At 43.3% G+C, this 24873-nt stretch overlaps 1 protein-coding gene across 5 annotated transcripts in view; it reads right to left on the bottom strand.

Annotated features, from left to right (window-relative positions):
* Positions 1–24873, bottom strand: part of pot1 (protection of telomeres 1 homolog) — a 299294-nt gene that overhangs the window by 168264 nt on the left and 106157 nt on the right. For all 5 annotated transcript variants that reach the window (XM_069903354.1, XM_069903353.1, XM_069903352.1 and 2 more), the window contains exon 7: positions 21202–21316. In XM_069903354.1, coding sequence (XP_069759455.1) covers positions 21202–21316 — 115 coding nt within the window. The remainder of the gene's footprint in view (positions 1–21201; positions 21317–24873) is intronic.

Below are 24873 nucleotides of genomic sequence, written 5' to 3'. Positions count from 1 at the left end.
TCAAGTGTGGTCCAGGCCTCAATGTTGGGGAGGTTGGGAGAGGACAGAGATGTGGCTTCCCTTGTCCTTCCAATGAATTTTAAGGACCATGCAACATTCCTGCAATCTTGAGATTGCTGGACATGTCTGAAGTAGGAAGTCCAAGGTTCAGAAGCATATTAGAAGGCAGGGATCTCTACTGTCCAGCAGACCACAATTTATGAAGCAGATATAAGCTACTAATCTTCAAAGATTTTCTTGCAATAAGAGAGCAGCAGCATTAATATTTCCCAATGGAATTATGGAGAGATTTAAACATGTTCACATGGAGCCAATGAGTGATTAATTCACCCTTAATAATCTGAACTAAACATGCACATATGCCTATGGGAACACTGAACTTAGCACTACATTTCTACAATACAAATTTTAATTTACATATTTTAATTGAGAGGTGCAGCACAGTAACAGGCCTACAAGCCCCCGCCGCCCAAATACTCCCGTGTCCAATTAACCCTCGAATCCTGTACATCTTTGGAACATGAGAGGAAATCTAAGCACCAGGAAGAAACCCATGCGGATACAGGGAGAACATACATCTGGTGCCTGACAGACAGCACCAGATTTGAATGAGCAAGAGGATTAAACCTTCTGCAGAGTAATCTTAAAATCATGAAGTAATAATGTCTGAACATGGAATATAAGATGGCAAAAGGGAAAAAAATAATGGGAAAAGCAAGGAAACAATAAATGAATAGAGAATGGTTGGGGAGGGGCAATCAGGAGGGTGATGTTTCGGGTAGGAGGAAGGTAGCAGATATATAGCAATGAAAGGGAGCAACTGATTGAACAGAAAAATAATCTAGAAATCAATGCAAGACATCAGGAAGATTAAAAAAAGATTTATTATGATAGCCTTAGCTGTAGCAAAAAAATGTACAATGTCAACCTGGAAATCAGAAGAGAGCCTGAGAATACAGCAATGGTACATAGAAATGAATAAATGTATTCCATTGGAAAAAAATAATACAGATAAACACAACAGAGAGGTCCTACCGCAGACCTCCACCACCTAAAATGACAGAATGAGAAGACAACGAAATGAACTGACCCAGTGTATAAAAGTAGATGACACAATTTTCTTGTTTATTTTTATTGTGTGATGACATTGTTTAATGCGTTTAATGTATTGTATATGTTGAACCCCACCTCACTGACAAAAGACAAAGGAGGAAAAACCCAACACCCAACCCCAACCCACCAATTTTCCCTTGCAACCGCTGCAACCGTGTCTGCCTGTCCCGCATCGGACTTGTCAGCCCACAAACGAGCCTGCAGCTGACGTGGACATTACCCCTCCATAAATCTTCGACCGCGAAGCCAAGGCAAAGAAGAAGAAGAAAGGAAATGTTGAACATTTAGTGGGTGGGGAGGGGGATGGGAAGGGAGGGGGGAAAAGGGGAGAAAATGACACTGTGTATATTCAAGAGGGAAATGTTTGTGTGTATTTTGGTCAATATGGTTCATAGTGTGAAAAATAAAAAAAATTAAAAAAAGAAAGCAAAAGCAAAGAAAGAGACGCAGCACAAAAAAGTTCACTGTGAAATCTACTCTGGGAACACAACCACCATTACACTGTTAAAGACCTTATTTTTAGTACCTGTCCATCACGCATTGTCTTACCTATACAAAACTCTCAAAGAAGATAAATAAATCTAGATGTGGGCCTGGGCATGCAATATATTGGATTCTAAATCATTCTTTAAGTTTACAACCATCTCAAATTATCTGGACTATGGTGGAGAAGGAGAGGGGAGTTTGGTGTTGAAGTGGTGACCTTGCTGAGGCAAGTACGGCAGCTATCTCATAAACACTGCATGTCAGTTGACATCAGTAAAAAGAGCGATAAATGATGAGTTATTTTAGGAAGACTATTCAACTCCAGCATTGAAGAATTAATATATTCAGTCGACTTACTAAGACTAGAGAAGGGACAGAAGAAAAAGAGAATTACCAGATGCAAAATACACAGAGGGCCAAACAAATAATTCAAATGGAAACTCATCAAATACTGTAAAAAAAATTCATAGGGAGATCAAGTGAAAATTTGGACAAAAATAGTTCAAAATCAAAATACACCACGCGTCGCGTTGCAAGATCAAAATTATTTTTTCAGCATTTTAATTGCATTTTTGCAGAATTTTCACATTTTTCTTTTTTGCTTCAGTTATGTAGAGGGAAGCAACAATTGTGTTTTGAAGCAGGTTACACTGAAAACAGAACAAAGATTAGGCCAGAAACCCAATTTTTAATCATTCCTCCCTCCCCCATCCCCAAGCTCCGAGCTCCATCTACAGCTGGGATCAGTCTTATGCAAAACACTGAATGTCAATATTCAAAGACAGCCAAGACATCATAATTCATTCCAACAGTTGTGGCCAGTTGGAGTCCACATACAAGCTAAAGGGTTGAATCCTCTCATTGATCTTTTCCATCCTCCTTCTCACAATTATTTGGGTCTACTGACTGATGGTTTCTCATGTTCACTATTCCCCATCCTCATCCTAAACTGCCTTTAACTGATGAAGTCAACACACACATATAATATGCAACCTGCTAAGTAGAGTATATCCCTTTAAGTCACTCATTTTGGTATTTATAGCTCGATGGGACATAGATGCAAGGACAGTGCAGCAATTAGCTGTTTCTGCTCATTATCCATGACTGACCATTGTCTGGTTAATGATGCTAAATGAGGTTTAGCCTTTTAATTTGTGAAGTTTAATCCGGCAGCAATTATCACAACTGATGCATTTGCTTTTTTTTTAAAAAAAGCTCTGTGTTGGTCCAGCTTCAATCCTTGGGCTTTTGCTGAACGAATGCAGCTACCCCTACAATTACAGCCGAGCTGATATAAAACAGACTACTTCCTGTGGCAGATGAGCCTCCGCATTCTGTATTTCATCAGATGGAACAAATGCTGGGAATGAATAAAAGAAGGGATCCTCAAAATTTCTCCTGAAGCCAAGTTCCCTCATGATGCATGGGAACCTCTATCCCATCACCATTCAAAATGCGAAACACAAGTCTCTCTACCAGGCACACAAGGACATCATTCCACACAGCCCAGCTACCCAGTTCAGGCATTGCAAAGCCCCATTGAATCTGCATGTCAGCCCACTTTAGAAGCCCCAAAAGCTGAGTTGACGGACTAAGAAATGGAATAAAGCAGATGATAACGAGGGACAGCTTGACAGACACTGCTTCATGAGAAGGGAATGAATTAACAGTGAATATATGCAGGATGAATGAGGTGGCATGCACCTGTGTGCTTGCATGGGGAAGAGAAAGGGAAAATGTTAATGAGTGTGCGGCAGGCTTGACGAACCAGCTGCTCTTTTCTTGCCTATTATTTTAGCTTAGCATATAAATCATCAACAAACCAAGCTTTGTAATGATTAAATTTAATTGGGCATTGAGCATTCTACCATGGTGATCTATTATTGAAATACAAAAGATCAGTATTGCTGACTTTCAATTAATTTTTTCCAATGCCTAGATACTTCCTACCAGCAGAAAATCTCCAGATGCTGAATGTGGTCTCAATTCAGACCAAGTTGCCCAGGGAGTACTGTTCTGGAAACCATTTCATCTAACCTTCTCCCCATTCCAGAGGAGCAACGCCATTCCACCCACAGCTGACATGGAAACCACTTCAGGCACCAAAAGTGAACAGCAATTGGAGGTACCTTATAATGTCCCAGAATACTGCACAAAACCAGGATCTGGAGAAAATACTCAATGTTCAGACACCTAGCACTGAAATAAGACCAAACATTCAACTGCCCCCAACCAAATACTGGAGAGATTTGTAAGCAAGTCAATTAATATCTGTGTTGCTACCAAAACTAACCAATCTGGATGGTGCAGAAATGTTTTTACATAAAGGTTACATTTTAAAACAAAAGCCCTGTAAATTTGAATGTACTCTCAGGAACATCTCCTGAGAACTGGGAATTTGATGAATCAGTGTACAAGACAGCCAAATTATAACTTCAGGTAACTCAAGGAGAGCGGAGCTGTAACTGTTGAATATGTTGACAATGTACATCAACAGAATTAATTTGATACGACTTCAATTGAGAATATCACTGAATGGAGAATTTCAGGCATTGTACCTGCAGCCTGAAATTTGTTCTGTCCCAGTAAAGAACGTGAAGACCTACTGCGAGTGGCACGGTTGGCGTAGCGGTTATTGCAGCGCCAGCGATCAGGACCAGGGTTTGAATCCTGCACTGTAAGGAGTTTGTGCGTTCTCATCGTGTCTGACTGGGTTTTTTTCTGGGGTCTCTGGTTTCCTCCCACCATTGAAAAACGTACTGGGGGTGTAGGTTAATTGGGTGTAAATTGGGCAGCACAGATTCGTGGGCCGAAATGGCCTGTTAGGCTGTATGTCTAAAAAAAATCTACTGGATCACCCGCTAAGCCACGGGCATCCAATAACTCATTCAAAATCCTCAAATGCACCATTTAAAAACATGGCCAAAGGTTGAAACAATCATTTGAATTCTTCTGGAACATGTGTAGATGAGGAAAGATATTGTTTAATTCCAATGTTAACAGATACAAAAACGCTGGAAATGCACAGCAAGTCAGCCAGTATCTTTGCAGAGAGAAGAAGAGAGCCAGATGAAAACTTTCAATCACTTACTATGTTTATAACTGACCAAGTCAGCATCTCCAGCAAGCTCTGTCTTTATTTAACATTTCCATCATCTGTAGTTCTTTGCTTTTTGAGTTATAAATACACCTTCTTGATCTACAGTCTAAAGGATGGACAGGAGAAAAAGCAGCTAGTCTATTGTCTATACATCCTCCCCTCCAATAAAGCAGTCATGATGTACAGTACATGCACAGTGGGGTGGACATCTGCCCTCTGCAAGCGTGAAGAGTCAGATTTACATGGCACCTCTGCAAGTATTAGGAAAGATGAAAATAAAATACCCCTGAAAATCCAGTGACCCTATAAAGTTCCAATTGTGTAAAAATAACTTAATCTTAAATTTCAGATTTATTGGTCAGAGTACAAACATGACATCACATACATCCCTGAGATTCCTTTTTCCTGTGGGCATGGCAGAATTACCCCTAATTGGTAGAGCAAAAAGTAAACTGTACACAGCATAAAATGTAAACAAATAAAATAACTGTAAACAGACAACAAATGTAAACAAATTGACTGCAATACAGAGAGAACACAAGAAATTCAATAAAGTGCACAAGTAAGTCCTTGATTGAGTTTGTCATTGAGGAGTCTGATGGTGGAGGGGTAGCAGCTGTTCCTGAACCTGGTGGTGCGAGTCTTGTGGTACCTGTAGCTCTTTCCTGATGGCAGCAGTGAGAACAGAGTGTGTGCTGGGTGGTGAGGGTCTTTGATGATTGCTGCTGCCCTCCAACAGTAGCGTTCCCTGTAGTGGGGAGGGTTTTGCATGTGATGTCCTGGGCTCTGTCCACTACCTTTTGAGGACTTTACTCTCAGGTGTATTGGTGTCCCCATACCAGACCATGATCTTCCACCACACATCTGTAGAAATTTGCCAGGGTTTATGGTGACATACCAAACCTTTGCAAACTTCTGAGGAAGTAGAGGCACTGACTTGCTTTCTTCATGATGCCATTGGTGTGTTGGGTCCAGGAAAGATCCTCTGAGATAGTGACTCCCAAGAACCTAAATTTATTCACCCTCTCCACTTCTGATCCCCCAATGATCACTTAGCTGGTAGACCTAATGATTCTCCATTTCATCCATTCTCAACAGGGGCAATTTAAAGGGGGTGGTGGAGGGGGGGAAGAGACTAAAATCATAAAAAAGATTTTTCAGTAGTAGAATATGGAAAAATAACAACTTAACTTGACTGCTTTACAGGGAAGGGGGCCCTTAAACTTTGAGCATTGTCTTAACGGGGTCATAGTCAAAACACGTTTGAGAATAGCAGCTCTATCTCCACTGATCAAACCCCTGTGCTACTTACTCATTCGTGAGACTGCCTGGGAGAGTTGGATCTTCAAGCATCCATCATGCATGGCTCGGTAGGGTAAAGGAAGAACCATTATGTGCCTTAAATATCTCATTTTCCTGTAAGTTAAGCGATGAAGGCATACACAGATAAGTGACTGAGAGAGCAGAGTCCAGGATGGCAGCTGGATGTTCTCCCCAAGTGATGAAAGCCCCAATGTCATAGCTTTGAACAGTGGGTTAGACATATTGGCTGCATGGGCTACATCGTTCCAGCTGGAAAACTCTCCAGTTCTATTTTCCAAGCTCCAGCATCTGTAAATACACAATCTACCCTTCAAACAGTCTTGGTGACACAACTCCCTATATTCAAATGCACCGCTGTGTTTAGAATTTAATTCAGTAACAGCAATCTAAAAAAAAATAGATAAAATTATCTTGTGATGTGGTAATGTTCTGACAAATTACAAATTTCATAAAAATCTTGCCCAAATGTGCAGAAGCCAGACTAACTCTGCCAGAAACAAAAATGGAAACTGCTGGAAACATTCTCGTGGTCAGGCAGCATCGGTGGGAAAGGAGTAAAAAAGTTGAGGTCTGGGTTTGTTTCAGTGGGACAAAGCCAAGGCCTCCGCTGACGACTGGATCTCTTAACAGAGGAAGGAAGACGAGAAAGGATGATGAAATCCCAACAGAGAGGTTCAACTGGCAGGAAAGATGGGGTCAGAGGAAAGTGGAGAGTGATGGGCCAAAAACATATCATATTCAAGAACCACCAGATCGCGATCCTTAATGTCTAAAAGGGAGGGGGAAAGCCATGTTTGTATTTCCACAGATGTTGCCTTTTATTGTAGAGAAGTCATCGGTGTGGATAAAAGGAACTCGGGAATAAATTACTTGTTTTATTTTCTTGCAATTTTACACTCCACAGAAGGAGATCATCTGTTCCATGTCAAGCGTGAGTTCTTTGGAATTCAGAATCTTGGGGTTGGGGGGAAGTGTCCTGATAGGGTGAATGTGGATAAAATGTTTCCTATTATGAGAGAATCTAGAACGAGGCACCCCTGTTAAAAGGTTCATCCACAAGCCACGAATGAAGCAACCTCTCAGAGGTCTGCGAGTCTTTGGAACCCTCTTCCACAAATGGCAGTGGAAAGAGAGTCAAAACTAGATGCAAATCTGATAGCAAGGGAGCAAAAGGTTTCTGTGGAGAGACGGGAATGTGAAATGAAGTTACAAATGGATTGGCCATGATATTTTTAAACAGAGGAGTAGACCTAAGGGCGAAGGGGCCCACTCTTGATCTTAATTAAAAGATTTGATTGTGTACCTCCAAGATAATCTGGAAGTAGTCAGATGATTTGAGAGGTAACATTGTTCAAGGGAGTTACTTCAAATTGTAGGCACACACTGGTTACCTTAAAGCATGTGCTCTTGGATTGGTGGTTGGAAATAGTAGAGGCAGTACCTTGTGAGAAAAATGTTGAGTGGTGGCTCTGACAACCTCAATATCATTAGACACAAACCACTGGACTGGCAGATGGATTAAGTGAATTGAGAATAGGAGAAGCTATTAGTCCATGGACCAATGGAGAAGGCTCTGGAATTGTCTGCAGTGGAGTGAAAATTAAAAGAAAATGGTCCATATGTGTGGCTGTAAGCTATCATGGTAGCACAGCACAAGGATGAGAATAAGGGATCACCACATTGAAGTAGATGTTAGACACGAGGGGGAGTTCAATAAAGCAGATGGCCCAGGCTAACAAGGTGAAGAAATTCTCAAGATTACAGTGACCAGAGGGAAAGATGAAGATATCCAAATAACAATCCTGGACATTCGGATCATTAGGGCACGAGCCACGGAACTAAAAATTTATACTGGATGGCTGCAAAATTAATTTTTGACTTGACATGCCATTAACACAGAGCTCCAACTTAAATTACGACTTCAAAAAGTGCTGCTCAAGGTACAGACCATCTTACGGTGTTATTTTGCTATCTTTGGGATAATCTTGACACAATGGAATTGATTTGCAGTAAATTCCCAACTCATCTCAATCTTCCTATTTCTTCAGAGTGGCTGTTACTCTACACTGCACCCTAAAAATGAAAAGCTTCCAATACGTTCTCATCTTCAAGGTCAAAGCTTCATGGCATAAGAAGCACTTATATGCATGTGAATAATATGCATGTGAATTCAAACTACTGTGGTTTTGATGCAAAAACAACGTGCTTACAATACAAAAGCTATCGCAACTGGAGCTCAAGCTATCTCCATTTCTCAGGAGAATTTGAAATAGCTCACATTTTCAGTGGTTGGCACTTTCCTCACACTGGAAGGACATTTCTCACCTGCCATGTCCTGAGCACACTCAACTGCAGGCGAGTTTGGCAAGGATATCCCTTCCTGATTGCTCTGATAGGACATTTTGGTGTTTCTTGATGGGCTTTCTTTAGAATGCAAACCTGCTCATTCTTGTCTTTGCCTGCTGCTCTGCAATGTCATTGAATTCCCCTCCACAGCTGCAAAGGTCTTCATCTTATTCATGAGATTGATTCTCCTCATTTAATTTTTTAAAGTTAAATGCAGACATTCAACACTGTAAAAGGCCTTTTCGGCCCATGAGCCCAATTAACCTACAACCCCCCAGTACGTTTTAAACTCTGGGAAGAAACTGGACCTCCCTGTGGAAAACCCACGCAGGCACAAGACGTACAAACTCCTTACAGACAGCGCTGAATTCGAACCCCAGTCCCGATCACTGATGCTGCTTCAGCATTAAACTAACTGTTATCCCAAACATGCCTTTTTGCATCAGTTTTTTCCTCAATTGACCCCAGTTGAATTTTCTCTTGCATTTTCTTTTCAGTTAAATTAATAATTTTCTATCTTTTGTGTATTTGCTCATAACATTACATAATGTATCAAGCAGCAAAGATATTAATTCCAAGTGGGAATTGTATTTCTTAAAGCTCCCCTATCTGAAGTCTGAGGGTGCATTTCAATCAGTTGATGTGCTAAGGCAAAAAAAAACTTTAGTTTTTGTCAGAAAATACTTAAATAGATGCAAAACTGAATTGCATTTCGTCATCTGATTATTGCATATTCATATCATTTTAAATGCATGAAAGGCAATGGAAATTTAAAAATGATTTGCAGGTACTGATACCAGGGGCAGTGAAAACATTTGCACTGTAGAATTCCTGAGATAATCCAGCTCTGCTTGATCAAAATTTATCATGATTCATCAAATGAAATGACACTAATTAGTTGGAGCAACTATTAAATCTCCACTGTTACTATCCATTTTGCTCAGTAAAATGTTGATGCTGTGGCGGCTCACCACTAGGCAGGCGGTGGGGCAGCCGGCCAAAATGGTGTTGTCGGTCGTTTTCCCTTCCTCCCAGCACGGGGCTCAGAAGCCCGCGCTGGGGGACCACGTGAGGCCTGGGTGACGTCAGCGCCCTCCAGCGCCATTCTCAGCCAGGTCCGGGCTGGGACTACAAGTGCAGCCCAGCAGCCTGCAATAAACGAGTTTGCTCACTGAGCTCAACCCGTTTGGTTGTGTGTGTTCTTTCAGGAACAGTGTAGCTGCCACTACAAAGCAAAGATTGGGAAAAAAAAAAGTTAAAGAATTAGAATGATAGATGTCTCTCTCCATTTTCTAAATATTCCACAAAGTCATTCAGGGGATGGCAAAGAGAATAAATCTAAAATACTGCTTCCCCCAGGGTACCTAACAGTACATTACAGAAAAGGCAGTCAAATACGCAAGTAACCTTAGCCAGTAACGTACCCAATTCAAATTAAAACAAGGCCCTGAATATCCTCAAAAGGATTGAGTGTACTGTGAAGTTTCTCACATTTTCCAATGGAGAGCAGATATTGTTAAATAGTAATATTCACAATTAATTATACATCAGTGATATGCAAAGAATCACAGGGTATATTCAGTAACATAATTAAGACCTTATGGATTACTTAAGAGACAACATAATCTAATCTTGAACTTACAAAGATCTACCCAGCAAGGTATCTATGCTAAACACCTATCAAGATGAGATTGCGACTTCAACACAGTGAAGTGATTAAGTCAAAATATTTTACTCCATTCAATTCCTGAAACGTACCTTCCTTCCAATCACTCATACAACTATATACAGTGCATATACTGTCCCAGGACAGAGATGGTGGTCTCAGTTAACTTCAGTGAAAAACAGCTAAGTACTCCCATTATCAATCCCAATTCAGGGAATGTCGCCAGAATACACCCTTGGACACTGGGTTGAAAACTGCCATCCATCAGTAGTCCAGCTCTAAGCCAATTGCAGCTATTTTAAATGGCCACAATTGACTTCTACCATGCTATACATTAAATTTAAACATTTTTTTTATAAAGTCAATGCCTACAAGACAGGAAAAGAGAGAAGTGAGTCAATGGCAGAAAGCTCAGTTAAATTGCTTAAAATGTTAGCTCCAATTACTGGAAGAAATAAGAGCAAAATTATCCCAGCTGCCAGTTATAATGGAGGAATGTTCTCAGATGCATGTCACAGTTAAATGCTAAAAGTCAGTTACTCTCCCTGATTGCCTACTGCCAATACTATTTTCATGTCTTCTCCAGCAAAATCTCTAGAAATCAGGGAGCTTTCATATAATCATTAGCTCCACCTGCTGCAACAATCCTGCCTGTGACACACTTAGTTTCACTGGCTCAGAGCTCAAGGAGCAAATTAAAAAAACCAATTTGACACATGCAGACTGCTTCACAACTATTTCAATGGATTTCAAAAGAAAAAAAAACAATTTTATGATAAAAACAGAAAATGCTGACAACACTCAGCAGGTCAGGTAGCACACTTGCAGAAATATAAACATCAGTTTTGGGAGCCTTCCACAACTAAGTTCTGATGAGGGGTCCTAGACCCAAGTGAAACATGAACTGACCCTCTTTCCACAGATGCAGCGTAACCTGCCACCAGTTCCCAGCATTTTCTGCTTTTATTTCTGTGAACAGAGTTCCCTCCTTAGGCATTCTCATGTTCAACTATCCCTGGCAAAGAAAAATAACACACAAGAGTATTTATGCTCAGTTTCATCCCAGCAATTGAAACAAACACAGCCTTTGCAGCTAACTCACTCAATCAACTTGACCTACAGCCTTGACTTAATGGATACTTTTAAAAATGCAACGCAGCTCTCTAATTATGGCCTGCAAAAATGATTAGAATCATTTACATGTCACAGTTGGTATCTGCAATCTCCGCCTCGGGTGTCACGGAGGTAACGCACCACCCACTGACAGCAGATGCAGCTACTCACTGTACCAGTGAGGGACTGCTGTGCCCTCTCAGATGAAACATCTGCATTCTCGCCACCTTCTCCCAGAGTCCCAGTCACTGCCTCACAAAGCTCCCCACACACACACACACACACACACACACACACACACAAACACACACACACAAACACACACACACAAACACACACACACACACAAACACACACACACAAACACACACACACACACACACACATACACACACACACACACACACACACAAACACACAAACACACACTCACACACAAAAAACAGCCTGACACAGTGATAGTGAACTACTCAGATGGACAGCACCCCGAGAGCGAACATCAGGTGACTCTAGCTGCTTGTGAACAGGTGAAGAACCTGACTGGCAAATTCTCAGGCTGATGTAGATGAATAAACAAGCAGCCTGCAAAATAGTCGATATGAGAAAATGTTTTTGTTTTAGAAAACAACTGGTTTAAAGCAGGCAACTCGGATCTAATAAGCATCCAGAATGCCTACTGCCAATGTGGATCAAATCTACCCCCACCTTATCCCTACTAGTAATCTTCCCATCAATTTTCCACCTCCCCTCCCCCCCCCACAAATCCACATTCTCCTTTTAACTGTCATAACATTCACCAATCCCATCCTATCGTCTTGGCAATCTTTTCCTTCGCCACCTCAACCCTTTGCTAGCAACCTTCTCGCACAACTTGCCTTCTCCATCCAGAATTCTATTCTCGCATGTTACAACCAGGACCAACACCCTTCTCACTGGAGGAGGGCCCGACTCCTCTAGTACAGTAAAACCCCTGGTATCCAGCACCTATGGGAATTGGTAGATGCTGGATAAGTGAATACTCCAGTTGCTTGAGGTTGCAGGCTGCATGATGACCAACAGCGAGGCACACCAATTTTAAACTTCTATGCTTTTACCTATTTATTTTCAACAATTTTTGTTTTGCTGGTTGCTTGAGGCTGATGGTTGAGGTTTTACTGTATTCGGCATAAGAGCCATCAAGGGGCCACAGGTGGGTTGTGGTCACCATGCAGCCATCAGGCTCCTGTTCACATTCCCATTCGTAGTGCTAACTACAATTAAACTCTTTGAGTGAAACCTGCCCTCCTGGGTAGCTGACTCTACCTTTTCAGCCCATAGATTCCTTGAGATTACCTGTTGTGCATTAATTTCATCAAGAATCCAAAGTGAAATGTGAAGACTGGAATTAGTCTTCGCTTACATTTAGGTTCAATTGGCACAGAACATAGCGTAAGAGCCAAGAGCCCAAGCTTGGTCGAAATATTCACATTGATCCTCCATTATCTACATCCACATAAATGGTAAAGCCACAAACAGTAAGAGCAATTATGGTGCTGAGAGTCAACGGCAGGAGTAGGAAGGAGCAGGTCTTTCATGAGAGCGTAAGCACAAGCTAGGTCAGCCACGATTCATATGTTGTGGTTCTCGCTTGAAGAATCAAAAGTACAGCAGAGTTTTATGTTGGCTTTGTCTGATCAGTATCAGAATTTGTCATGAAATTCAGTATTTTGCGGCAGTGCAAACATTTTATGTATACCGGATTTCAAAATGCAAGAAAAAGACAAAGTGTCTGTGGTTCATTGTTCATTCAGGAATCTGATAGCAGTAGGGAACGAGGAAGAAGCTGTCCTCATGCCGTTGAGTGCTTGTCTTCAGGTTCCTGTACCTTTTTCCCCCGATGGTAGCAGAGTGAAGAGGGCATGGCCTGGGTGGCGGGGGATTCTTGAGGATAGAGGCCGTTTTCTTAAGGCATCACTTCTTGTAGATGTCCTCGATGGAGTGAAGACAGGTGCCCGTGATGTCACAGGCCAAGTTAACAACCCTCTGGACTATTTTTTTCTTGTCCTGATCTTTGGCGCCTCAGTACCAGACAGCAATTAGACAGAATGCTCTCCACGGTACACTTGTACAAGTTTTCAAGAGGCTTCGGTGACATAGCCTCATAAACAAAAGTGCAGAAAAAGCAGGAGTGTTGTTCCAGTGTCCTGACCCACATTTATCCTCCAATCAGTACCAAAACTGATGATATTGTCGTCCTGACTACAAAATCATGGCATTGGAGCGGGGATAACATTTCAAACTCCAACTCTAACAACAAAGTTTTTGTAAAGGGAACTGAAGAGGATTTAAAGAAAGTTGGCTGGTTCAGAAGCTACGAGTATCAAGAGAGATCGGACAAACTCGAGCACGTAGAGGGGAGACTGGACAAAAGTTAATTAAAGTTCTGAGGAGGCTGATGGTGGAGGGGTAGTATTTAAGAAGCTTCTTAAATAGGTGCATGAATATAAAGGTGTGGTGAAAGGCATTTGCATAGATGTATGGACAGGCCAGTCTGAACCTACTTGACCTTCCCTCACCCCTCCTTTGGCTCCTCCCTGGATTTCCCAATAAAGGCTGGTGTGCCCGGACTTGCCCCCTCTTGCTCCTGTACCTGGAACCTGGCTAAGTAGTGTATCAGTAATGCTCAGGTGTTTGGTAATTAAAGCCGTTTAATCACCCCATCATGTCAATGTGATTATTGTGTGCACCACAGAAGGCAAGGGAGGGATTCGTTTTGATTTCAACATCATGTTCAGCACAGACACGTGGACTAAAGGGCCTGTTTCCATGTTGTTCTGTTCCATGTAATAAAGATTCTGGGATTTTCAGGGGAGATGTAAAGGATGCACCATGAGCACATCTTTTTTCCCCCTTCTATAAAATCAGTAAAAAAAAACCTTAAAATAATCAAAACTGGGCAAATGCCAGCTTGCATCCTGGCAGTAGTTTGAAATTAATAAGTGTGTATTTTCGGCAGCCAGCCTTTGCTCAACATCCACGAAGGGGCTTCAGTAAGTGACCCGGGGCAACTGTAGACCTGAGGGCACAATTACTCTGAATCTCACACTGTGGCGGCACTCCGACGAATTCTTGTTATTTGTCTGCTTCACGGTGAACTTTCCTGTAAAGGGCATGCAGTCAATTCAACTGTGGAAGTACAGAGGTAATGAGGGCCGACTTCGCCAGGGAGACTGCCCTCTGGGTCATGTCAGGCTCAATCAGAAGCACCGCAGCTGATGACTCACCCCCCCCGACCCCCCCCCCCCCCCCACAAATGTCCTGCAGTTACATCGAGAAACTCTGAAACCACCCAGATTGGCAGCCTGCAGGCGACAGGCTTCACTCGAGTTGAGATGGGGCAATTACATCCCTCAAAAACAGATTGCAAGAAGACAAGGCTTTAAAATAAAAGGAAATCTAATGTATGGTCCAAACTAACCTCTGATCGGGAAAGAGGAACACACTTGGAGGGGTGCTTGGCTTATTTAGAGCAGGCATGAGGCTTTATTATCTTGAGCTGAGGATAGGCTGGTCAGGTTTCCCAGGCCTTGGGAAAAGGCTGGGATTACAGAATGGGGAATAGCAGCTCTTTGATTTTGCCTGTGGACCTGAACTTTGTAAACCCACCTGTCACAACATGACCAGAGCCATTCCTTCAACCTCTGCTAGCCCGTCACTTACTGTGTCCCCACCACAGTCTGTTGACAAATAAGTGACGATGGACCGTAGTTGTAAACATCAGTCACAGGTACACCAAAATTCTTACTTGCTGCAGCCAAGCAAGACTCACGACAACAGTGTACAGAAGAAGGGATTAATAAATATAAAAGGATAGATCGATAATTATTCGCAGTCAGTGCAAAAGAAATAAAAGCATCCTGGCAGTAGTTTGAAATTAATAAGTGTGTATTTTAGGCAGCCAGCCTTTGCTCAACAGCCAGTTTTTTTGATGGTTCAGGAGTAGCTCATGGTTATGGGCATATGGGTCATCTCCGATCGTTATTCCAGTCAGTCACCCCACTCTCCTTCCTACACAACCACGCACTCCCTCCCTTTGTCCTGCAGCTGAGCTTCCTTATACAGCTGCCATCCGCAGTGATGGGTTACGGACAGGAAATAGGAGAAAAATATCAACCAGATCTTTAAATCTGGCAGACCCTTAACCACAAATGTAATAGTGAGATCTCTTCCTTGTTTCCCTCTCCTGATTAAGCTCAATTCTCTATATCGTCATGTTTTTCCATCTCCTTTCAGGTCAGTGTGGGCGAGAGGCGATATGTTAGTGAAAGGAGCAATGAATGATGGCAGAAGGAATTTGGGGGGGGGAGGGGGAAAAGAGTATCCAGACAAATGTGGTCTTGCACAACAAACAATGAGAAGCTGGGGAGACTTGGCTGGTCAGGCAGCGTCCATGGAGAGAAACGACCACAGGGTCCTTTAGCGACGTCTCGAGAAAGGTTCCTGACCCTGAAACGTTGACGCGTCTCAAGAGAAAGTCTCAGCCGAAATGTTGATTGTCCATTTCTCTCCATGCTATGCTGCCAAACCAGAGTCCCCCACCCCACCTTCTCACTGCTCGCTCAAGGTTCCAGCACCTGCAGTTTGTGTGTTCCGCTGTGACCTTCCGTAGTTCTCTCCCTCGGATCTCCTACTTGCATGCATCACCATGCCTCCCCTGCTCTTCGCATCCCACCACATTTTTAGTTTCGGGCAGCACAGTTAGTGCAATGCTATTATAGAGCCAGAGACACGGGTTCTAATCCCGCGCTATTTTTATGTTCTCCCTGTGTCTGCATGAGTTTTCTCCAAAAACATACAGAGATTGTAGGTTGATTGGTGTTTTCAGGGGGCATGGGCTTGTGGACCAGAGGGTCTGGTGTATGTCTAAAAAAACATTATCTACTCTCAAGGTTTAGGAAAATTAACAGAACTAAAATAAAAAAGATTAATTTTACCATCACTCCAAAGATGCTGCCAGCAGCATTCCATTTTATTTCAGATTTCCAGCAAGTACAACATTCCACACCTCAGAAATCCAGCAGATTTTTTTTGCACTCTCTACTGTCCTTGTTCACACTTCTTCAGGCAAATGAGCTATAATTGCCTCTATTGCATGGAGCCAAGAGCATTTGCATCACCTAAACAACCCTGATTCCCATCTCATCACGGGCATTTGCTATGTTCCTTCCACCTCGAAAACAGCAATTTATACATATGGCTGCTCCTCATCGACTACAGCTCGGCCTTTATTACCATTATTCTCTGTGCTGGTCAAGAAATTACAACCTTTAGGCCTCTGTTTCCCACTCTGCAACTGGATCACTGGAAGATCACAGTCAGTATGAATTGGAAACCACGTCTCCTCCTCAACACAGGAGTACCCCAAGGATGTGTGCTTAGCCTCTGCTCTACTTATTACACACCCATGACTTTGTGGCCAGGCACAATTCCAATGCCAACTACAAGTTTGTCGATGACACCACAGTTGTCGGCAGAATCACAAATGGCAATGAGGAAGTGTACAGGAAGGAGAGAGATCAGGTCGTTGAATGGTGTAACGACAACAACCTTGCGCTCAAAGTTAGCAAAACCAAGGTGATTGTGGACTTTAGGAGGAAGTCAGGGGAAGGCAACCCAGTCCTCATAAAGGGCTCAGTAGTGGAGAGGGTCAAGAACTTAAAATTCCTGGGTGTTGACATCTCTGAGGATCTGTCCTGGAGCCTCCATGTTCATGTAATCACAAAGGAAGCTCGCCAGCGGTCATACTTTGAGGTGTCTGATGATATTCAATATGTCACTGAAGACTCTCGTAAACTTCTACAGGTGTAGATGGAGAGCATTCTGGCTGGTTGCTTCACTGACAGGTACGGAGGCACCAACTCTCAGGACAAGAATAAACTCCAGAGGGTTGTTAACTCGGCCTGCGACATCACAGGCATCAGACCTCACTCTATCGAGGACATCTCCATGGGGTGGTGACTTAAAGAATGAAGCCTCTATCCTCAAAGACCCCCACCACCCAGGCCATGCCTCTTCACTCTGCTACCCTCGGGGAAAAGGTACAGAAGACGAGCATTCAACGGCACAAGGACGGCTTCTTCCCCGCTGCCCTCAGATTCCTAAATAATCAACGAACCAAAGACACGGCCTCACTTTTCATGCTCGATTATTGTTATTATTTATTTTTTTAAAGTAATGTAAGACTTGAGACTGACTTGGATGTACCATAATTAAATATATCCTGCAATTAAAAAGCAAATGTGGGTAATGATGATCATTATGTTACCACCTCACCGTGAACTGAAATGTGATCACAGAACATTCCATGGAATGTTATATACCACCATTCAGGTAAAATGACTTGCAACAAATCCAGAACAAGGCACGTCAGACTCTGGCATATTGTAATAAATAGTAAAATTAGTTAAAATCAGGATGATATTGAAGAAATATACAGGTAAAGGGCATCTGGTTGCTTCCTATCAGAAGATGGTTGATTACAACTCAATGATCAGCTATAAATGAAGATCAACAACATTTTCAATTAACAGCTCACATCTCAATTATAGACCTTCACATCCACTAATTGAAACTGAAGAGTACTGTAAATACACCTCAGCCTAACAGGATGCGTGTATAAATCCCTGCATGATGTTCAACTTTTTGAACAAAGTTACGAACGACTTTGTAAATTTGCTGGATATGGAAAGAAGCAGGATATATCAGAAATTCAAACAATGGGGGAGGAATTCCAGACCAACAAAAGGTGTTAATTGGATGTGATAAAAAACGAGGTGGAATTTATCATGTCTGTGTGAGAGGAGACGAGGGAAGAGGGTGGGGAGGGGATGTGTTTTAAAACAAAAGCCAGAGAAGTCAATATTAATGTCGATCGGTTGGAGGATTTGCAATCGGTAGATGAGGTGTTGTTCCTCCAATTTATGGGTGGTCTCAGTCTAGCTGTACACAAAACCATGGACCTGCATGTCAACAAGGGAATGGGATGGGAAATTGAAATGGGTGGCCACTGGGAGATCCACTCTATTGCAGCGATCTCCCAGTCTACGTTCAGTCTCTCTGATGTAGTGGAGACCACAGTGGGAGCACGGGATGTAGATGACCCCTGCAGATTCACCATGTTGTTTCATTTGGAAGGACTGCGTGGGGCCCCAAATGGTGCTGAGGGAGGAGCTGTGGGCGCAAGTGGAGCATCTTCTGCAGTCATAGGGGTTGGTCCCAATGGGACAATTGGTGGAGAGGGAGGAATGGACAAGGGAGTCACAGAGGGAGTGGTCCCTGCGGAAGGCAGAGAGGGGAGGAGAGGGGAATATGTGCCGAGTGGTGGGATCACATAGTACATGGCAAAAATGGTGGAGGAGGATGTGTTGGATGCGGGGGCTTATGGGGTGGTGGGTGAGGACAAGAGGAATCGGGGCCAGAGAAGATGTGCAGATAATGGGTAATGGAGGATATGCCGGTGAGCGTCGAGTTGATGGTGGGAGAGGGAAAGCCACATTGTTTGAAGAAGGACATCTCTGATGATCTGGCATGGAAGTCATCATCCTGGGTGTAGATGCAATGGAGAAATTGAGAGAATGGAATCCTATGGAATCCTTACAGGGGATGGAGTGGGAAGAGGGGTCGTCAAGGTAGCTGTGGGAGTTGAGTTTATAGAATATATCTGTCGCAAGTCTGTCTCCTGAGATGGAGATCGAGAGATTGAGGAGCGTTGCTAGAGATGGACCAAGTGAATTTGAGGTCAGAGTGGAAGTTGGTCCAACACATCCTCCTCCACCATTTCCACCACCTACTACAAGATCCTACCACTAGACACATTGCCCTCTCCTCCCCTCCACAGGGACCAACCACTCCCTCCATAACTCCCTTGTCCACTCCTCCTGCCCCACCAACTGCCCCCTTTAGACCTACCCCAATGAGCACAGGAGATGCTCCACTTGCACCCACACACACCTCCTCCCTCAGCAGCATTTGAGGCCTCAAACAGTCCTTTCAAGTGAAGCAGCGTTTCACTTGTAAATCTGCACCATCTACTGTATCCGGTGCTCTTGCTGTAGTATCCTCTACATCAGAGTGTCTGGATGCAGACTGGGAGATCGCTTTGTTGAGGATCACCCAGTGGCCACCCATTTCAATTCTCCACCCCATTCCCTTGCCAACATGTCTGTCCAGTCTCATGCACTGTCAGACTGAGAACACACGTAAATTGGAGGAACAACACCTCAGTTTCCGACTGGGCACCTTCCAACTGGATGGCATTAATATCGACTTCTCTGGCTTTCGTTAAACACCCCTCCCCCACCTCCTTCTTCCCCTGTCGGCTCTCCCTTCCCTGTCTCCTTTCACACAGGCATGGGTAAATTCTACCTAGTCCTTTATCACATCCAATTAACTCCTGTTGTTGCTCTGGATTCCCTCCCTATTGTTTGATTTCTGATTTTCTGCTTCTGCCTTTTCTGAATTATCCAGCCCCTTCTGCCTCACCTCGACCATTATGTGCAATCCATCTAAACATCAGAAAGTCCACAGGGCACTGCGTTTCTTTCTTGAACACACATCTGATCAGTTCGACATACTAACACTCTCCACAACTTCTCTTTCACTTACTCCTATATTCTCTATGCCCAGGGAGCACCCAGATACAACTGGCTTTCCATCGCTACGTGGAACAGTTGCTGTTTCAAACCTTCTGTCCAACGCTTTCTCTTCTACATCAATGACTACATTAGTTCTGCCTCCTGTATCTGTGCATAACTCAGCAAACGTCATCAACCTCTCGCCAACTTCCACCCAGCCGCCACATCCACTTGGACTACTTTGGACACCTCTCTCCCCTTTCTAGATCTCCGCATCTCAGGAGACAAATTATCTACCAACATTTACGACAAACCCACTGACTCGCACAGTTACATGGGCTGCAGCTCCTTCCACCCTGAGCCTTGTAAGGATGCTGCCTCTTTCATCTAATTTCTTTGTCTCTGCCACCTCTTGGGATGAGGCAATATATTCCAAGATATCTGAAGTATATTTCTCCAGGAAATACTAAGTGTTTCCCCACTGTCGTTGATAAAGCCCTTATAGGTATCTGCCCCATTTTGCGCACCTCTGCTCTCCTCCCGTCATCTCAAGACAAAACAACGAGGGACTTCCTGTGACCCTCACTTTCAACGTCTGCATCCAGCATACAACTTTTTGACAGTTCTTCCAACTGCATTGTAATCTCCTTACCAGTCACATCTCCCCCCCCACCCATTTGCATTTTTCTGTGACTTCCATTTGCTCTTCTTTCCCCACCCATCTTTCCCAAACCTCCACCCCACCATTTCCTTTTATTGTCGCATAATAGTACTTAAAAAAATATAATATACATGATATGCTTTAGATTTTGTCTGCTGCAAGACCAACAAAAACTCACCATGTGCATTGCCCAGCACCCCTAACAATAAGAGAAAGGGAAGCAAATGGAAGACCCTTCAAAGGAATTGAGTGTTCGCGCATTCACCCAGCGTCGCTGCAGCCTTGGCAGCCACTCAGACTTCAGTTCAAACCGTCGGCAACCCGAGATCCAGATCCAAACCATCGATATGATTAGAAAGCCTTCAGCGCCAGAAGCACTTTGGGAGCACTTCTTGTCCTCTGCGCCCATTCAAATCCAGGTTCCGATATCTGGTTCCCACGAGCAGCCTCCTGCAGCCCACATCCTGTGTGAGTCCTGCGGCCACAAGATACCAGCACCCCACAGCCTCCCATCTCATCTCCACCCGGGTGATCCAACCTTGCCTACGCATTTGGTGCTATTGATGTGCCCTTCTCTACATCGGGAAGGGGCAAACACAGATTGGGCAACCATTTTGTTGAGCACCTGCACCCTGACCTTGCACACCTGCTGTAACATTAAATTCCCCTTCGAGTCCAATACAGACCTGATTATCCTCCACCTCACCCAATGCTAGGATGGCAGTGGGACACTTATTTACGTTGTATGCTTTGACCTCACGTAAATCACATATTTACGTACCTGTTCCCTTGCTGCGATATGGAGGCTTGAAGAATTTCACAACGCCATACACATTTACAAGGGCTCCATCTTTAATCCTATTTAGTGGCACGTAGGTATAATCCTTCATGCCAACCTGCGAAAGAATTCATAAACATAACAACAGTTATGGACAGATTTGTACTCTGCCACATTCTCAAATCACTTCGCCCAATTTGGCCACAAAAATGACTTTGGCTCATGAGATATCTGTTATATGTTGCAGAGAAACAAATGCAACTTAATTACTGCGTTGATTTGCTTCAAATACGGCAGCTTAACATCAGTTTAAGGCAGGGGCGGACAAACCTTTTTAAAAATGTTTTAATTATTTTTTAAAATTTGGATATACAGCCCGGTAACGGGCCCATTCGGCCCTCAAGCTTGTGCTGCCCAATTGCACTCAACTGACCTACAAACTAATACATTTTGGAGGACACCTGCGCATGACGGGGAGAATGTACAAACTCATTACAGTCAGCGCGGGATTTGAAGTCAGGTTGCTGGCGCTGTAACCATGCCATAACCGTGGGCCACGTACAGAAAAATATAAGGAGTCACAGGCCAAACGATATTAAGCTTGACAGTTTTCAATCAACATCGGCTCATTTAACAGGCCTCTTAAAGCCTATACCGAGCTGATGGCAATCGGACTGGGCAGCTGAACCCTGCGGGGGAGCAGTGAGACTTCGCTCCCTGTCCTCCATGGGTCCACACCAGTGGCAGGGCTCTTTTTTTTAAATTAAAAAAACGAACGGGCCACTTAGAAAAGGGCAATGGGCTGTGAATGGCCCAGGGGAGCCGTAGTTTGGCTTAATGTGAAAATTGAAAGCACGCACATAACGTACATGTAGCAAAGCTCTTCCAATCTACTGAGCAATGAAATAAACAGAAGAACTTCTGGCAGCTGCAGGATAGAAATTTACTCACTAAAATATTTACCTCACTGTTCACAATACATGCAACATTTATACATTTCTAAAAAAACTTTCAAATCAGAGAACATTTTTGTCTTCAAGTTACAATGAGACTTGTGTATGAGGGAAAGGCCCATTGAGCCCTTCAAATGGAACACAATGATTCAACAAGGCGATGAGTGATCTGACTAATATTAACTCAACACTCCCATCTATCCACCCCCCCACTTACCATCTTGGCCTCTGCCTCAAAATATTAAAAGCCTCTGTTTCCGATGCTTTTGATGAAGCTAATTCCAAAGAGCCACAACCCTCAGAGAATATAGCTCATCTGTCTTGGAAGGTGGAAGTCCTTAACTTAAACAGTGACACCCTTCCCGAACTCTCCCACAGGAGGAAGCATTGTTTTCCACATCAACCCTGCTAAGAACACTGAGGAACCTTTTTCACATTATGATCAAATTTCAAACAAACAAAACAAAAGAAATCCCCAAATAAACTATTTTCCACATCTTTGCCTTCGACGTGAAGTCTTTCGAATGTTTAAATTAAAAAGGGTCCATATCTGTACAGTGCTGCTCGATGTTTTCTCTGAACTTCTTTCACCCCTCATTCAAATTACAGAACCAACATTTGTTTCATGTTTTTAGCAATGTCAGAATGTCTCGATGAGTCCAAAGCCAGTGAACCACACGCAAAATCAATCACTGCATCTAATATTTGCACAGAAGATTCCCACAGACAGCATGATGCACTTCATGATGGGTGGTGAAGTATTGGCTGGTATTTCCCTGATCTTCTTCGAATCACACCCAAGGAACACTTCTGGCCAAGAGAGTTGGCACTGCTCTGGTTTGACACTTCAACCATTAAGCATTACACTGGAGTGTCAGCTTGGATTGTGTTCATGTTTCTTAAACAGGACTGAAACCCACAACTTTAACCACAGAGGCAAGAATTCAATTACCCAACTAGGACTGGGCCTGCACAGTCTGCAATGAAGGGTTCAAGCCTGAAATGTTCATCTTTGTCTTTATCTTTGCTATGCAAAGTACCTGTTGAGTTTCCCCAGCTTTGTGTTCTTACTTCAACCACGGTGTTTGCATTTTCATTTTATAGTCTTGTTTGTTCTGAGAAATTCCTACAGAGTGGAGAGCACCAAGTTCCTTGGAGTTCCCTTAATTAGTGACCTATCGTAGACCCTCAACATCTCCTCACTTATCAGGAAGGCGCAACAGCGACTGCACTTCCTGAGAAGACTGAGGCAGGAAAACAGGCCACCACGTCAACCTTCTATCGAGTGTGTCTTGGCCGGCTGCATCACAGTTGACAGGGTTGCTGCAGAGAAATGGATCGGAGATCAATCCACAGGACCCTAAGAATGGTAGAGAGGATCAATCGAGTCTCCCTCCCCCCTCCCCCCCCCCCCATAAATGTGATCTACAGGGATCTTTGACTGAAGAGGGCGCACAAAACGATTGAGGACCCCTTGAACCCCGCGCACATCTTTAAGCTACTCCTGTTGGGAAATCAGCCTGTTCAAACTACTGACCCTCAGCCTGGCAGTGCTGGCCCTGATGCAGGAGTATTAGAGCCAGCACCACGAGGCTGAGAACAGCTTTTTCCCATGGGCACTGAGAATGCGGAATGACAAAAAGAACTGTTCACACTGACCATTCTGTCTTTTTAAGTATCTCTCTTTCTGTCTGTCTGTTTATTTGGATGAACAAATGTCTTACATATGTATTGTTTACCTGTATGTGTGTTATGTCTGGTTGTGTGTCTGCTTGTTTTGCATCAAGGACCGGAGAACGCTGTTTCAATGGGTTGCACTTGGACAATCAGATGACAATAAACTTGATTTGATATCAACACAAAAGAAATTGACACCCCAGTCAAGTAATCCATCATCAGACATGCTCAACCAAACCCACTCAACCACGCACAACCAAAATGTTTTTTTTAAATAATTTATTCTCAGGATGTGGTCATTTTTGGAGAGGAGAGGGTCAAGATCCTCAAATTCCTGGGTATAAACATCTCTGAGGATTAGTTCTGGAGTCTCCATATTGATGCTAGCATGAAGGCGGCTTGCTAGCGGCTATACTTTGCGAGATGTCACCAAAGACTCTCGTAAACTTCGACAGGAGAGCATTCTGGCTGGTTGCATCATGAGTGGCGTCTTAAAAAAAAAAAGCAGTCACTACCCTCAAAGACCCCCACCACCCAGGCCATGCCCTCTTTACTCTGCTACCATCAGGAAAAAGGTACAGGAGCCTAAAGACGAGCACTCAGCGGCGCAAGGACAGCTTCTTCCCCGCTGCCATCAGATTCCTGAATAATCAATAACCAAAACCACAGCCTTACTTTCCATGAACTATTTTTTTAATATAGTAATGTTGTAAGATGGTTTATAATCTGAATGTTTGCCCTGTGACGCTGCCGCAAAAATAGCGAATTTCATGACTTGTTCATGACAATAAATCCAGATTCTGAAATGCTGCTGTTAACTGGATAGTCAACAAAAAAGAGGTCACACCAGATAAAGATGACAGATTTACTTCCTTTACCTATACTCATCTACCTGATTATATTTTAAGATAATTTGGCAACTTCATGGTTTTTGTTATGGTGGGATTTTTTTAAAAATTGGATTGTATTTAAATTTCTGGCGTGCAATCGCAGAATTTGAACTCATGACTCTGGATAGATGGCCCAGCGCTATTGACCACTGGTC

The sequence above is a fragment of the Narcine bancroftii genome, chromosome 11, assembly GCF_036971445.1.
Source record: "Narcine bancroftii isolate sNarBan1 chromosome 11, sNarBan1.hap1, whole genome shotgun sequence".
Lineage (NCBI taxonomy): Eukaryota > Metazoa > Chordata > Chondrichthyes > Torpediniformes > Narcinidae > Narcine > Narcine bancroftii.
Note: the sequence above shows the minus strand (reverse complement) of the source record. Positions and strands in the feature narration are given on the sequence as shown.